Here is a 16,318-nt window from a genome sequence, read left to right as displayed (position 1 = left end):
GGAAAATACAATCTTTCCAAAATTATAGCTTGAGCCTTTATAGCACTTAATTGAAGTCGAAAAAAAAGTTAATCGTCCGAGGATGGGTACATCCACCCTACAATCCAATTGATGTTATTCAATCCACATGCGATGCGATAGACACGTTATATGACTAAACATAAGTAAATTTCGTAACATTGGTAATGCATGTGGATTGAATAAGGAGAATCGGGTTGTAATCCACGCCATTAGTCGTATAAATTTATACGTCAAAGAGAGCTTTTTTCTCCTTTGTTACGATCTGTCAGTTTTTCTATTTTGCGATTTAGTATGGAAATGAAAACTAAAATTGAGATATCTTTGCTGTTTTAAGTGGTTTTTCATTTTTTTTTACCAAAATGTTTTAAAATGTGTTTGGAATCGATTGGCATTAACAGATTGTGTGAAAATATTTTTTTCTATATTAATATTTTGTTAATGTCAATCGATTCCAAACAGACTTTAAAACATTTTGGTCCAAAAAAATATGAAAAACCACTTAAAACAGCAAAGATATCTCAATTTTAGTTTTCATTTCCATACTAAATCGCAAAATAGAAAAACTGAGAGATCGTAACAAAGGAGAAAAAAGCTCTCTCTGACGCATTAATTTATACGACTAATGGCGTGGATTGTAACTTTTTAGGTTTCCTTGTCTATACTCTCTATTTTTTATTCTTAAACACAATCCAAATAACAACAAACTGAAGGAACAAAAATATAATTAAAGCTTCACTTAGTGATAAAATGTCATCGGTGTTCGCTGCACCGTTGCTATTGTCATGTAGTTCCTATAAAAGAGAGACAAAATGTTTAGATTAATCATTTCTTACCGTTTAGAATGTAAATATCTAAAGAGTGGAGACACACCATAAGAATAATTCACGCCGTAAGTGTGCCTAAAATTTGAATTTTAAGTGAACGATTCGATGAAAAAGTGAACCGAAAAATACATTTCAACGCTTCATTGTATGAAAATGACGCTATGTTAGACCGCACTTTCCATTTTGAATTTCGACCGCACTTACGGCGTGAATTCTCTAGCGCAACTTAGTTTTTTAAACGTTGCAGCTGTTCTGAGTCAGAGTTGGATCGGTTATCCGAAAAACCGAAAATTTCGGTTCGGATTAAACCGAACCGAGAATTTCGGTTCGGATTGAACCGAACCGAGAATTTCGGTTCGGATTGAACCGAACCGAAAACTTTGGTTTTGTCGAAAAACAATATGAAATGAAGGCAGACTCGTCAAAATTGATTGATTTCATTATGAACTAACCAAAAAGAAGTAAATGGAGCAATTGCATGATACTTTTATTGAGAATTGAAAATCTCATAAGTTCTTGTCAAATTCGTTTTCTCACAAAAATCGCATGCAATTGCTCCATTAACTTCTTTTTGTTTAGTTCATAATGAAATCAATCAATTTTGACGAGTCTGCCTTCATTTCATATTGTTTTACGAAAAAAACCAAAGTATTCGGTTCGGTTCAAAGCGAACCGAAAATTTCGGTTCGGTTCAATCCGAACCGAAATCCTCGGTTCGGTTCTATCCGAACCGAAATTTTCGGTTTTTCGGATAACCGATCCAACTCTGGTTCTGACTTGTAGAAAAGTTGGTTACAATCATTGCAGACGTAAGTATGTCCACGCACTAACACCGTCTAGCTCTTCGTTTGCGATCGAACAATGGAAAATCACCCACCTTCCATTGTTAAAAAACAAACGGAAAGCTAAACGTCGTTAGTGCGATTACTTAACGCTTGAAAGTTACAGTCCTAACAGAGTGTTCCAGTTCGAAAACATTTCGAAAAACTTTGTCCCCGCGGCATCCCATAAAAAATTGCAAAAGTGAACACAAAAATAATTTTTTCTATTGTGTCCCCGCAGCATAAAAGTGAAAAATTTCCGTTATGGAATGCCCTATAGACAATTTCGAACCACTATCTCACTTTTCCAATATTCTCTTTCCTCCATTAAAATTCATATGTAAGCAACATAGTGGCATCTATGGTATATTTCCATAGTGACATCCATGTCTTGTATATTAACTTTAATTCTAGTTGATAAAAGAGTGAGAGAGAAAAGAATATTCGAAAAGTGAGTATGTGGTTTGATTTTGCCTACTGGGAGAATAAATATCAATGTTATTCAAATCTATGCATGTTAGCCAAATTAACGGATGGAATCAAAAACCTTTAATAACTGGTAGAAGTAGGACATGGAACAAAAAATGCGAGATTGATACCTTCGAGAAGTTATTGACATTGGGCGAGGTAAATCGTATACCGACTTATCTCGCCCAATGTCAAAAATCTCTAGGGGTGTTGCATTTTTTGTTCGATATCCTCTCTCTATCAGTTAATTAAGTTCTTTGCATGCATTAATTTTTGGGAGAGATTTTCGTTACAGTTGAACTTACTACCTTTTCTGTCGAATGGAGCTTGATTTGCAAACTACGAATTTCCTCGTCCATTTGAATGGTTTTGTTAACTTGTTCAGCCAAAAGTGCTTCATAGGTTGACTTCACCACACTGAGCTCTTTCATTAACTCGCCAGTTTTGTTTCGGCTCGACGTTAATTCATTTTCTGTCGAACGGAGCTTGCTTCGCCAGCTACTAATTTCCTCGTCGCTTTGAATGGTTTTGTTAATTTGTTCAGCCAAACGTGCTTCGTAGGTTGACTTCATCTCACTGAGCTCTTTCATTAGCTCGTCAGTTTTGTTTCGGCTCGACGTTAATTCATTTTCTGTCGAACGGAGCTTGATTTGCCAGCTGCGAATTTGTTAATTTGTTCAGCCAAACGTGCTTCGTAGGTTGACTTCATCTCACTGAGCTCTTTCATTAGCTCGTCAGTTTTGTTTCGGCTCGACGTTAATTCATTTTCTGTCGAACGGAGCTTGCTTCGCCAGCTACTAATTTCCTCGTCGCTTTGAATGGTTTTGTTAATTTGTTCAGCCAAACGTGCTTCGTAGGTTGACTTCATCTCACTGAGCTCTTTCATTAGCTCGTCAGTTTTGTTTCGGCTCGACGTTAATTCATTTTCTGTTGAATTGAGCTTGATTTGCCAGCTGCGAATTTCCTCGTCCATTTGAATGGTTTTGTTAACTTGTTCAGCCAAAAGTGCTTCATAGGTTGACTTCACCACACTGAGCTCTTTCATTAGCTCGTCAGTTTTGTTTCGGCTCGACGTTAATTCATTTTCTGTCGAACGGAGCTTGCTTCGCCAGCTACTAATTTCCTCGTCGCTTTGAATGGTTTTGTTAATTTGTTCAGCTAAACGTGCTTCGTAGGTTGACTTCATCTCACTGAGCTCTTTCATTAGCTCGTCAGTTTTGTTTCGGCTCGACGTTAACATATTTTCTGTTGAATTGAGCTTGATTTGCCAGCTGCGAATTTCGTCTGTGTGACTGTCACAATCATAGTACCATTTAGCTGTCACATTGTTCCAAGAACTGAAGCTAATGTATTTCATTGGCAATAAATTATCTTGTTTTAAATCAATAAATGGTGACGACTGGCCAGTTATGGTGACGCTAATCAATCCCGAGCTCGTTATTTTTATTGTTATCGGCAATAAAGCATCCGGTGAAAGTACACCCTCAATAATATAAGTTGACTTCATCTGCCTATATCCTCTTCTTATAAAGGCTGATATATATCTGTCGTGCTTGCTCTGTTGTACAAGTGCTACAAAATATGAATTTTTATGGATCAAAAAAAGAATGAAAAATTATTTACATATCTACCAATTATATAATGATTAGTTGAACTGTTGTTTACTGTATCAGTTGGCGAAAGTATGATGAACACAGAAATTTCACCCGCTACAAATAAATTCAAATTCAAAAGAGTGTCGTTATCTGTGTATCCCCTTTTGAAACGAAATGAATCAATTTCCAAGAAGTTGTCGTATGTTCGAGCAATTTTCGAAATATATTTCTTGCAGTTTATTTCCGCATCTGTCAAACATAAATGTTTTCAGCTACAAATTATCTGAATGCGTTTTATAATAGTATAGGTTTCTTCCATCGTACGGTAAAAACGAATTTTGACAGGCCGAAAACAACCTACCGTCATCCACAGAAGCAAACATAACCGCATCTTAAACAAATTTGTGGATGACGATTGACATTTTGAACGACCTTGGAAGAGACCTATACAAAATATAAATATTAGCGGTGGAAGGGGTCCACAAGAAATTCTGGATTTCCCTCCAAGATCTTAGAGTAATTATACCTAGAGAGGAAATGACGAACAGAATTACGTAAAATTTGTGGTCCCGACATGAAATACGTAATGTTTGATGGTGTGAGTTTTTCCCTACTAAATTGGTGGGCAAATTAGCGCAAAAAATTTGAATGTGCCTACTAGAAGGATTCTTTAAAAAAAATTTAGAACCTTTTTCATACCATGATATGAACTGATATCAACAAACACAACGAAAAAAATAGAAATTGAACCGTGCTGTTTTATGCAGCAAATTAGTTGTGCAATTGTTTGTTCAGTTAATTGGAAAATTTTCTCAAGCCTATATCGGGCTTAAGTCTCATTTGAAGGAAAATAACAAATCAACAAACAGATGCAACTCAAGAAATTTTCTATTTAGCACTTAAAATTACCGAAAAAATGAACAGGAATTGCCCTTGACGTCTTTACTTTGGCATCCTGTAATGAATCACATTTGCACCATATTTAATTAATAATTATTATTATTGCGAATGATTTTGAGAAAACTGAGCAGTTTATGAAAATTTCGTTAAGCTGCTAAAAGTGAACTTTCTCATGCCTCATTTGGGTGACATATGAAGGGTCTTTTTTTCACTGGTTCAGCAGGGGCTTTACTTTTAAATTTATTGAAGTTATCAGATATAGCGATACTGAAAATCAGCTTGACGTTTTCGAAAAATCACTGAATATAATAATGATCAGTATCAGTAAATTGAAATTTGGATGGCAAAAATACCATCCGATTTCACACAATTTAACCAACCTGCTTCAGTAACATTACTCCCTTTAGTTGAAATCACTTGTGGTATGACACCGATTATAAATGCGAAAATCAAACTGGTCTTCATGATTGATTTGGTTCACTTCCTTCAAAGGCTTCAAAGTAGTTGTTGACCGAACAAAACTAAGTTGAGAACTAAACAATGAATGATTTAAAACAACACAATCGTGTGCTAGAGGTACGTATGAATTCGCTTTCCCTTCTCATGTTGTCGGAGTAGAACAGTTCAAATAGTATAGTGCTATTTATTACTAATAGCTCATTAATCATTTGCAAAAAAAATCACTCATTTTCCTTAGAGCTGTTACCTTGGTCATATTGACTCATATTACTCACAGCAAGTTAATAAAGTTCATTTTTGATAAAAGTTTCTATTTATGCTGCAAGCGTCAAGCGATATAAAATTTTCTGGTTCTAAGAATTGTGTTGAGTAAATTGAGAATCGAATAAAAAATTACAACATCAAACAGAATCAGCACATTAAAAGATAAAACATTCAAACATTCGAAGAAATGATTTTTTTTACAATTCAAACTGAATAAAGAAAATATGATTAAGTTGGAGATTTATTGTTTATCTACAGATGTTACTCACTCTAAGATTACATTATCATGATGCATGCATGCATACATACTTGCATTTCGGAGGCGAAAATGAGTGAATCTTTAAAAATTTCTCGTTCTTTGCATGGGAATTTGAGGCCGACGCATAATTTCGGGCACTTTCTGCGAAATTGCCTAAAACCAATAGTTTCTGTAAACTTTGAACCGTCGTCGGTCCATCTTACTACATTTTGTGTTCACTTTACAGCGTGCATCTTAATTTCCTGGTTTTGTTATTGTACATTTTTAGCCGTTCTCACAATACAAACATTATCTTTTATGACTCGTACCAATACTAGGGAGTATCGAATTTTTAGAATTTTAAGGGCCGCGATAGCCTGTGTGCGGAAAACGTAGATCATTGAAAACTAATTCCAGGCATATGGTTGATGGATCCGAAGGTGCCCGGGAAGAAGTCCCCCGGACGACTTTAACTTTCAAATGGTCATAACTCGGAAAGTTGAGAGTATTTCTGAAAACAATGTTCTAGCAGGATGTAGAGCGTTAAAAACTCTACAAAACTGCCAAAGAAACCGATGGTCCAAAAGGTGTGTCTGTCGAGGTTTTCTAACATCGAAAGTTCGACATTTTGGTTTTTGACTTGTATTTCCTGAGAGACAAATTATTAACTTTAGCTTTTGGCATGAGGTTGTAGAGGAGGTCGAGTACTACCAGTACACTAGGCATTGTCCCGGTCGGCGATCCATCCGAAACCACTTTTTCAACATTTTTGAATGGACTTTTTAAGTGTTAACCGGTGTTGCTGAGTCGAGGTAACCTTGGCCAGTAAGTGCACATAATATTCCATAACAGTAGCTGAACTCTTTTACAAAATATTTAAGAATTCGGCGAAAAAAACGATCTTTTCAAAAAACAAATATTTACAATAAATAAAAAAACATCAATTCTATTACGTCCCAAGGTCCCTAAAATGCAACTAGAATTTCTTCGTTGAATCACAATGGACACCTTCTGTAGCAGGTAGTCCATAGAGCGCGGTTCCCCAGAAGCCTTTTGCATTAATGATCCCAATTTCTTTATAAATGTCTTTGTCTCAGGACCCATGCTACCTAGTGATTCAAAAGCAATAGGTGTGAATAAATAATTATCTTTTAAACAAGTGTAATGATTGTGCTTAGATCTTTCGGCACATGCGATATCCACATACAAACAACATCGAGCCTTTTTTAAGGGAATTAAGTTCTTGAAAATTCTTTAAGTTTACTTGCGATTTTCGCTATATTTACTCCTAATATCGCTTATCAAAATATCTGCGTTCCATTAATGGTTTCTGGTTTCTTCGAGCGAACCTATCTAATTTATTACATTTTAACTAAAAGTTACATTTATAAAGTTTTTAAAATTTGTAAAACTTTTGAGGAATAGAAATAATTTCTTAAAATAGGCCCTCTTCAAAAGTCAAGGGTCTTACGTCAGATACGTCTTACGTTCATTACGTTCACCATGATCGATTTTGTGAAATGTAGAAAATCTTCTCGAAAACAGATACAGAAATGTCTGTCATGCTTGATGGCACGATAACTTAAGTAATTTCTAAAATTTTGGTTTTAATCGACGTGGAATAGAAATTCTGAGGTCAGTTTCGAAGATGTGTACATATCATAATCGATACATAAACAATGTTGTTAATAATAAATGATGATAATAATGAAGATGTACTCTATCGACCTACAGTTTTAGATCTTTTGGTTTCAATCGTAGCTGGACAAAATCGGACTATAATGATCTCGGAGAGTATCCTTCAACCGACATTCTTTTTCCAAACTTTACTTACAGACTAATATAACTAGGCCCACCTCTTTGGTCATCAGTAGTATTTGTGGATGTTTGCCAACTTTCTGTGGTATTATCTCCTAACCTTTGCCTTCGATTTTAATGTTTGTTTTTACAGTCGTTTTTGACTCATTGCAGGGCTTTTGGACTTACGTATTATCTGGACTTAATTTAGTAGAGAATGAACTTAACATAAAAGAATGCTTCCACGTCTTTTGTTAAGTTAATCAGTCAAGGGACCTGACTCACCCATACGGTATGAACTACTTATGTACAAATCAATGTAGTTAGGATATAAGGTAAATGTAAAAAGTTTTGTCTTTACCAAATGAGCCAATTACTCATCATATATACCCACCGGTCGCATCCACTGTCACACACACTCATAAAACGTACATCGTACGATACAACATAAACACAGCAAAGGTAAGGAAACTTTCCCTTTTCAAATTCAACAGGTGCTAAATCCAGAAATTAGCTAAACAATAATCGAACTCTGCATATAAAAGCGAAAAACAAACAACTTTACACACTCACAGAGAGGCACATACATGAATTTGAGCTAACGAAAGCGAAAATGTGGTAAATACGGCGCCAACTCCACTTTTCCCCAGTCTCCATGAACATAAAGTGGATTGTTAAAAACCCCTGCGAAAGATGATCATCGGTTTGAGTTTTTCTTTCTTGTAAAATTCAGTTTCGTTTCGGTGTTCTGACTATAAAAACGTTACTCATCGTTGGATACGTTCTACAAGTGAAAATTTCTTTTAGCAGAACATTACACACATAATAGCCCGCGAAGAACTCTGAATGATTTGTTTTGAGTGTCCAAATCATTTTTTTTCTGAGATATTTACGACTGTCTCAATGGCTTAAAAAATAAATTAATTTTAAGTATGTGGTATGATGATAGACCAGCGAATGATTTTAACTGAGATACTCAACTGGATCTCTGTTTATTAAATGCTTATAAGTAAAAGTAAACAAAGTGTCAAAGTGTTGATATTTCAATTACCTCCAACCAACGAACAGATTATTGAATTATGAAAAAAGAAGGAAAAAGTGTTGTTAAAGCAGCGATTTTCTGTGGTGTGTTTTGGTGTGTGAAGAGGTATTAAATGAGAAAAATTTTTCGATGCTAAACGAAAAGTTTGATGGTAACGTTAAATACTTTATGAGTGTTAGACGAGCAATGGATAACATTTACGATCACCTATAATTCGGGCATTTTAATGTGAGTTTGAAAATAATTTTTTTTATGCTTTTTCGAAAAGGTTACGCCGACGATATAAGGTGCCGAAATTTTTATTATTTAATTGTTCGGATGGGAATGTGTGAATCTACAGTTTATGGGTGGGTGGAGGCATATTTATTGCTGTCAGGAGAACAAACTTTTTAGAAAAATTGCTGAAAAGGTTGGGTGGGTTTTTTATTTTTGCTTTTTGTTTGTTATTTCTCTTTTATTACTCCGGCACATATTTTTAATGGAATATGATGCTCAGTTCATAGTTCATATCAAAGCCATAGCACGAACAAATATCTGCATATCCTACATTGCAGCACTTGCAGTATGTTTGAATTTAATTAATGCAATTTGTTTCGATCCCGTTGCGTCCGGGCATATTTTTGCAAAGTAATTCTCCGAAAATTTGTTAAATTTACTAACATTTTTCGAGGAAAAGCAGCTGTGAAATTTTATAATATTCTGAAAATTTATTACATCAAAGCAGGACGACTTTGCAGTCGAAACTGCTGACTAATATGTGTAAATGTATCGTCTTCTAACCACAGACCCGGACTGACCATACTTTTTTTTATGAAAATTTCGAATTTTCAGGCCTTTTGAATTTTGTAAGCCAGTTTGGCACTGTCTAACCATTTACTGGAGGCAAGCATATCACAAGTAATCGAATCCTTTTTATTGGTCGAATCTTTTACTTCATCAGGTTGAACATTTTTATATTTTACCATTCAAAACCACGTGACACGTGACTCACTTAAAACATACAACACTCAACTCTATTGCCTTTTCTTTTCTACGTTTTGTAGTTTTAAGCTATCTTCAAAATACGGTACTTTCAAACGTAACCTCACTTTAGTTTCGTTGAACTTCGTGGGGGGCATTTTAAACGAAGTTGAAGATGATCTACAGCTTTTAGGTTTTATTTCGAGTCGACGAAGTACTTTCAAGAATTTCGACAAGTTTTGAGAATTTTCAAGAATTCGGATATTTTAAACTCTGGAAATTTTTGGAAATTCAAGAATTTTAAAATTTTGAACATTTTGAAGAACTTTGAACTTTTCAAGAACTTCTCAAGATTTACGATAATTCTTAAGGATCAATTGCATGAAAATAAGCTCTGGTACAAACAGTCAACTTGTAAAACATTCCTACCAAGTATAAGAAGCTAACGACTTCGACTTGCAACTGTATCTGGTTAAAATGTCAGCAGAGCGGAGCAAATCACCTGCAACGCAGGTTCATTCCGAAATTACTCAAAATCTTGTTAAAAAGTACTATTACAGTTATGAAGTCTACAATTTCATACCAGGCACAAAAAAGCCACATTCTCCTCGCTAACTAAGCAAAGAGTAAACAAGGCATCAGAACAGTCGGAGCGTTTGCTACGACTGAGCCCCGTACGACCCGTAAACCTATTTAGCCCGAAACCATTATACGTCCATAGCCCTAATAAGCCCGTAACCCTTAATCGTCCGATATCAAAATGCTTCCGTAACCTTATTGCGTACTTGACATCATTGTCTATTTTTGCAAATTGTAAACTGTAAGCGTTCATCTTTAAAATTGCGCTTAGCGCAATTACAAAAGCCCGTACGAAGTACTTCTCAAGTATAAAACAAAAGTTTACGATGTAATCTTAGGAATCCGAATTTACAACTTTTTTTATCCCAATTTTCTTTCGGTATTGAATTATCTGTCAAACGAAACAAAAAGTAGCAAAATCTGATGAAATATACTCGATTTATGTGCAAAAAACACTTAGGGCCGAGCAGCGGCCTTAGTTCAAGGGCCCAAATTTGAAACTTTTTTCGCCACGTTCTTTTCTGTATTATATTACCTTCCATAGAACACTAAATCTAGCAAAATCGGATGAGATTTACTCGATTTATGTGCAAAAAATACTTAGGGTCGAGTAGCGGCCTTAGTCCAAGGGCCCAAATTTGAAACTTTTTTAGCCACGTTCTTTTCGGTATTCAATTACCTTCCATAGAAAACTAAATCTAGCAAAATCGGATGAGATTTACTCGATTTATGTGCAAAAAACACTTAGGGCCAAGTAGTGGCCTTAGTCCAAGGGACCCAATTTGAAACTTTTTTCACCACGTTCTTTTCGGTATTCAATTATCTCTCAAACGAAACGAAACAAAAACTAACAAAATCGGATGAGATTTACTCGATTTATGTGCAAAAAACACTTAGGGCCGAGTAGCGGCCTTAGTCCGAGGGCCCAAATTTGAAACTTTTTTTGCCATCATTCTATTCGGCATTCAATTATCTCTCAAATGAAACAAAAACTAGCAAAATCGGATGAGATTTATTCGATTTATGTGCAAAAACTACTTAGGGCCGAGTAGCGGCCTTAGTCCAAGGGCCCAAATTTGAAACTTTTTTCGCAACGTTCTTTCCGGTATTCAATTACCTTTCATAAAAAACTAAATCTAGCAAAATCGGATGAGATTTACTCGATTTATGTGCAAAAAACCCTTAGGGCCGAGTAGCGGCCTTAGTCCAAGGACCCAAATTTGAAACTTTTTTTGCCATCATTCTATTCGGCATTCAATTATCTCTCAAATGAAACAAAAACTAGCAAAATCGGATGAGATTTATTCGATTTATGTGCAAAAACGACTTAGGGCCGAGTAGCGGCCTTAGTCCAAGGGCCCGAATTTGAAACTTTTTTCCCCACGTTCTTTTCGGTATTCAATTACCTTTCATAAAAAACTAAATCTAGCAAAATCGGATGAGATTTACTCGATTTATGTGCAAAAAACACTTAGGGCCGAGTAACGACCTTTGAGCCATCCCAACAAGCCTACATTGCATCTTACCCAAAAACAATGTTCAGCAACTTTGTTCTACTCGTCAATACCTTTCATTTGATATATCACAAGCAGGTATTGCGTGCGTATTTCGGTAGATATCGGCGAAAGACTGAAAAACACCTATAGGGCCCTAGCTCTGGAAGGGCCGGCCCTACCATGCCCATTTTCGAACTTGACCTTACTTTTGTCCATACCAATCGGGGAAAAAAAGAATTTTGAAAAAAGGTTGTGATTTACTCTAGCTAGAGGGGTCACGGACGGACGGACGGACGGACGGACGGACGGACATTTTTTTTATTGCGGATTTGTCATCTATGAACATAGCCAAATGCTTTGCCCTTACTGGCTGCTTCCAATTCGACATTCGACAAACGGCATATTAATCTTATAAGCCCCCAGTACTTCGTACGGGGCTAAAAATACATATGTCAGCGTCAGATATGTTTAAACCATCTTCACAACAATAAATTGGATGTAGATGGCATGAAAGGATGAAAATTCATTTGTGGTCATATGAAAATATTCGAGGCGAAAAGGCTAACAGTTCGGAGCACTGCGTATGTGTGTATAAAGTTGGACGGATTTAAATCGAAATGTAAACCGAATGCATATTGACAGCAGCTTGGGAAACGATGTGTATTTTTAATAGTATAGCAAATCTAGGTATTGGTTGCTATTTTAACGGACAGGCCGTTCCACTTAACAGTCGCTCGACATGGGTGTTTTGAAATTCTTTTAAAAGTCGCGGTGGAATTTGTTTTAATAGACATTAAACTGACAGCATATTTTACCGTGTTCCGTCAAGTGTGTTCAACTTCTTTTACAGTTTATAGGGAATTGTTACGCTGCCTATCCAATCAACTTTAATATTACCAGAATTTCATAACAAGAACATTTTTATTGGTAAGTCAACAATAAACTGTTATCGATTTCGAGATTGATTAAACACAGTGCCCGATAGTCCACTACGTAGTTCATGAGCAATGAGAGGACAAAAACATACAAATTAATATCATAAAAATTGTGAAAACAAGTTATTGCATTAATAAAAGTCTGATATCATCCCAACAGGTTTCGTATGCGGATATGTCGTAAAAATAATATCTAGCGGATATACTGCTACTCTATTAACTGTTTCTGTTATTATTTCCTTGAAATCGTTGAACAATAACAAAAAAGATCACAAACAACAGCAGTAATCGAGGGGCGAACGACTCCGTAAAATCCTGTGACAGCATTTTTCGTCAGTTAGTTTCTAATTGTTTCTAATCGACTGATCTATGTAAGGACCTTTTATTCAACTTAGTAAGCATGAAAATGTTAAAAGTCCACTTTCAGAATGTCTTCTGCTCCTAAATCCTATCCGCCCACATCACAAGCCTTTCTTGTATTTTGGGTCTCCAGTCAATCAGCGAGGGTTGTTTCTTTACCAGGGCCTATTTTCAGGCAGAGGCGTCGACTTTAGACGATGTTGATAGGAGGTGAAAAAAGATAAAATGATAAAAAGTGTTGGAAAACACTAGAAATTCGACGAATTTTGCGTTGTCATGGCGGAAAATTGTCCGAATTCTAGAATTTCCAAAAATTACGAAAATTTTCAAGAATTCCGAAAAAAAAAATTCATGATAATAGGACCTCTAGTAACTCGTGTTGTCACTTATCCGAGTCGCTCACCCCTCGCCAATAACGCTTGATCTAACCGTTAATCGCATTCAGTTCCAGTTTAATTCAGTGCACAAAGTAGGAATTATACAATTTGTCTCCCACCCTGCAGCCGTTTTAATTAATATTTACTTCGCTCATCATAATACAAAATTGGAAAAATAAAAGTGCCGTTAAAACAACCCTATCTGTCTCCAGCTCAGCCTAATTTTTGTGAACAAAAGCCCAAATACATTATACGCCAGCAGTAACGTATTGATCAATAAACATTAATCAACTTTTTCCCCATGGTATAAAATATACGGAATAATAAATAAAGTTGTTGTGTGTTGCGTATGGAAGTTATATAGCACATCACACGTTAAAAATAAAGTCTGAAAACAAAAACAAACAGCATATCATAACTTAGTCGCTTTGTTGTTATTCCTTATGGTTTCTTCTCTTTACACAACCGCAACACAGCGTTTTTGTACCGTCGAATTTCGAATGGAAATTTGCCTTGTGGCTCTTCTTTCATTATAATCGGATATGACGATAAGAACCATCCAAACATATATTATGTACGGTCGGAAAAGAATGTATCATTTCGGGCTGTTGATGTGGATACGCACACATAATAAAAGCATATTTCGTATTCAACATTCATCCATGGTATATTGGGAATAATGTCAAAAATAAATTTTCCCAAATTTCATTTTATTCGCGCGCCGCAGAAATTACTTGTGCGAAAGCGTATGCGTAAATTTTCGTTTCTCATAATACAACATTTGTCTTATTACATCAAATTTAAAAGCTTTGGAACGTTTATTATTTGTTTATTATGTTGTTGGGCTGTCATTCATCATTTTGCCGTGAAGAGACAATTTGCTGGAAAAGTTTATTTATAATATTCGAAGATTTTCGACATAAATTTATTCCATTTTACTGTGTATATGTCCTGGGGGTAGCTAAATTGTTGAGAGCTTTTCACATTTAATTTTTAGGGTTTCAAATTGGTATTTGCGATGCAAATATTAAATGAAATATTCAATTTGATTTGAAAATTGTTTCGTTATGAACACAGTTATTCGACTAAATTATTGAAACTATGACGAGGCGGAAATATTTTAATTCGCACAGCCCACCGAAATGACTCATCACCTAATGACTGTTGTTGCCATTTTATTTCAGCGGCCTTCACGATTAATAGTAGTACTGCAGTGTAGAGTTTGGCGCCCAAGTCGAAGACGAGGGATGCAACAACACAAGTAAAAAAACAATAGACAAACCATTACGTAGTACATTTTATTCGTAAAGACAGCCCGAAACACGTTTTAACGTTACTGTCATTTTGATCCTCAAACCAAAAAGGCTGCAATTTAACTTTTAACAATACAGAATCAGATCAAACCTCGATCCGTTTTATCGACAGCAACAATAAAAATAACTGATTGTGGTTCGAATTCTCTGACGTAGTCCGTACGCTAACTAAATCAATCTTATGTTGTGAAATACATACTAAATCTTTTGAAGTAAAAGATTTTGTGAGAACCAATGGAAGTGTATATACACTAATTTTCGATATAAAGGAACTCATAGTTCAAGATGAAGTTTTTAGACCCGTACGAAGTACTGGGGTGTTATAGGTTTACGCATACGTTTGTAACACGTCGATAACTCGATAACTTGAGTAAGACACATCTGATTTCTAAAATTCTTTTTTTCCTTTTTGGTAATATCAAAAGAGAGGCTTGAAGATGATTGATTTTGGATCGACCCCTCCTGAGCTAGGGCCCAGTAAGTGCATTACGGTTTTTCGAAGATATCTCCGGACATCAAACAAAGGGTATTTACAACACCAATCTTCAAAAAAACAGTTTTTGGAAATCGGATGACCGACTCGTGAGTTAGACCCCTTGGTGTGAACTAGGTACAGGGCGCCAAGCAGTTTTTGCTTGTAGGGCGCTCAAATTTGAACATATTTCGTCTGTTTTCGCTTTATTAGATAGGTACTGACCGTACCAATCAGAGAAAAAAATGTGGAGTGAGCTCTTATTCGGCTACTCGGCCTTACAGTGAACGTGGAGTATTTTGCCAATATCTCGAGTAAACTTTTACAGAATTTCATGATTTTTTTTTTGTTCGAAAGGTATTAACGAATGTAAAGCGTCAGTGCTATTTGACGTCTAACAAAATGGCTGCTGGCGGCCATATTGGATTTTATTAAAAGTGATATATCTTGGGAAAAATGGTACTTAGATAGTTTCTGTTAACATAGAAGGAATTGGTTATGTGTGTGTGGTGCTTCAGGCACATCTATATATTATGAACATCAATATATAACTATAACCAGCTACATTGAGCTATATACAGACATATAGAGCTATATAATAGCATATTCATCTGTAAAAAGTTTATTTATAGTAAAATATAGGTAATTATGGTGGTATATAGCTGTTTAAATAGGAATGTATGAAATTTGACTTCGTAGGCAAAGAGTGGATAATGTAAGTGATTTTAAAGGGTGAATAGCTTTTCAGTAGTACAGAAAAGTATCAAGTAAGAGATATAAAGAGTTTCACACTAAAGGCTTTTGATACGAATAGGTGTTTCGTACGGGTCGGTTGGTAGTGCATAGAGGTGGAGCATACTTTTTCGAACAAAAAAAGTGTCTCCAGTATTGAAAACAATGATTCCTAAGTTGATACTGATTCATGGCCTAACATTGAAAAAGATTTCAGTAAATTTCACTAAAATTGTTGAATTTTCTTAGTGTAATTTAGTAAAATTTTCTCCACGGTGAGTGTGCCTAGATTATTTTATTAAGGGAAAATACTACTCCAAACGCAATTAAAAGGATCTCCATTCCATGAATTGTCAATAATCATTTCATTTCATCAAAAAATAATTCAAAAGCTGAGCTTATAATAATCGTTTCGTTCGAAATATTTTTCTTTTGTTCAGTGAATTGAATGGGTGTTACGGTTATATAAAATGATGGAACGTCGACTTCTATATAAACCACTGGTGGAGTACTCCCGGCTTCGCTCGGAATTACTATAATTTTAAAATATTTAAGTATTTTCCTCTCAAAAATATTTTCACTAGTCAAGAGTGAACTTCTCTTCCAAAAATATTTTCACTCAAAACGTTTTACAATAGAAGTAATCTCAGGCATCAAACATTTTC

The 16,318-nt window shown here is 35.4% G+C and overlaps 2 protein-coding genes across 3 annotated transcripts in view; one reads left to right on the top strand and one right to left on the bottom strand.

The window, feature by feature from the left end:
• Positions 1-657: 657 nt before the first annotated feature.
• LOC119078431 lies at positions 658-3,688 on the bottom strand. 2 transcript variants are annotated; one of them, XM_037185944.1, is made up of 2 exons: positions 2,443-3,688; positions 658-812 (listed from the first exon to the last, which is right to left on the bottom strand). In XM_037185944.1, the coding sequence occupies exons 1-2, from the start codon at positions 2,722-2,724 to the stop codon at positions 687-689; spliced, it is 408 nt and encodes a 135-aa protein (XP_037041839.1). In that variant the 5' UTR covers positions 2,725-3,688; the 3' UTR covers positions 658-686. Both variants share the same exon structure in this region; 1 of them encodes a protein (XP_037041839.1).
• Positions 3,689-8,140: 4,452 nt separating this feature from the next.
• The window catches only part of LOC119078429 (D(3) dopamine receptor), a 110,681-nt gene continuing 102,503 nt past the window's right edge, over positions 8,141-16,318 (top strand). The window contains exon 1 of the mRNA XM_037185942.1: positions 8,141-8,657. The gene's annotated coding sequence lies outside the window, so the exon portion shown is untranslated. The remainder of the gene's footprint in view (positions 8,658-16,318) is intronic.

The sequence above is a fragment of the Bradysia coprophila genome, unplaced genomic scaffold (genome assembly GCF_014529535.1).
Source record: "Bradysia coprophila strain Holo2 unplaced genomic scaffold, BU_Bcop_v1 contig_297, whole genome shotgun sequence".
Taxonomy (NCBI): Eukaryota; Metazoa; Arthropoda; class Insecta; order Diptera; family Sciaridae; genus Bradysia; species Bradysia coprophila.
The sequence above is the reverse complement of the archived record's forward strand: the minus strand, read 5'-3'. Positions and strand labels throughout refer to the sequence as shown.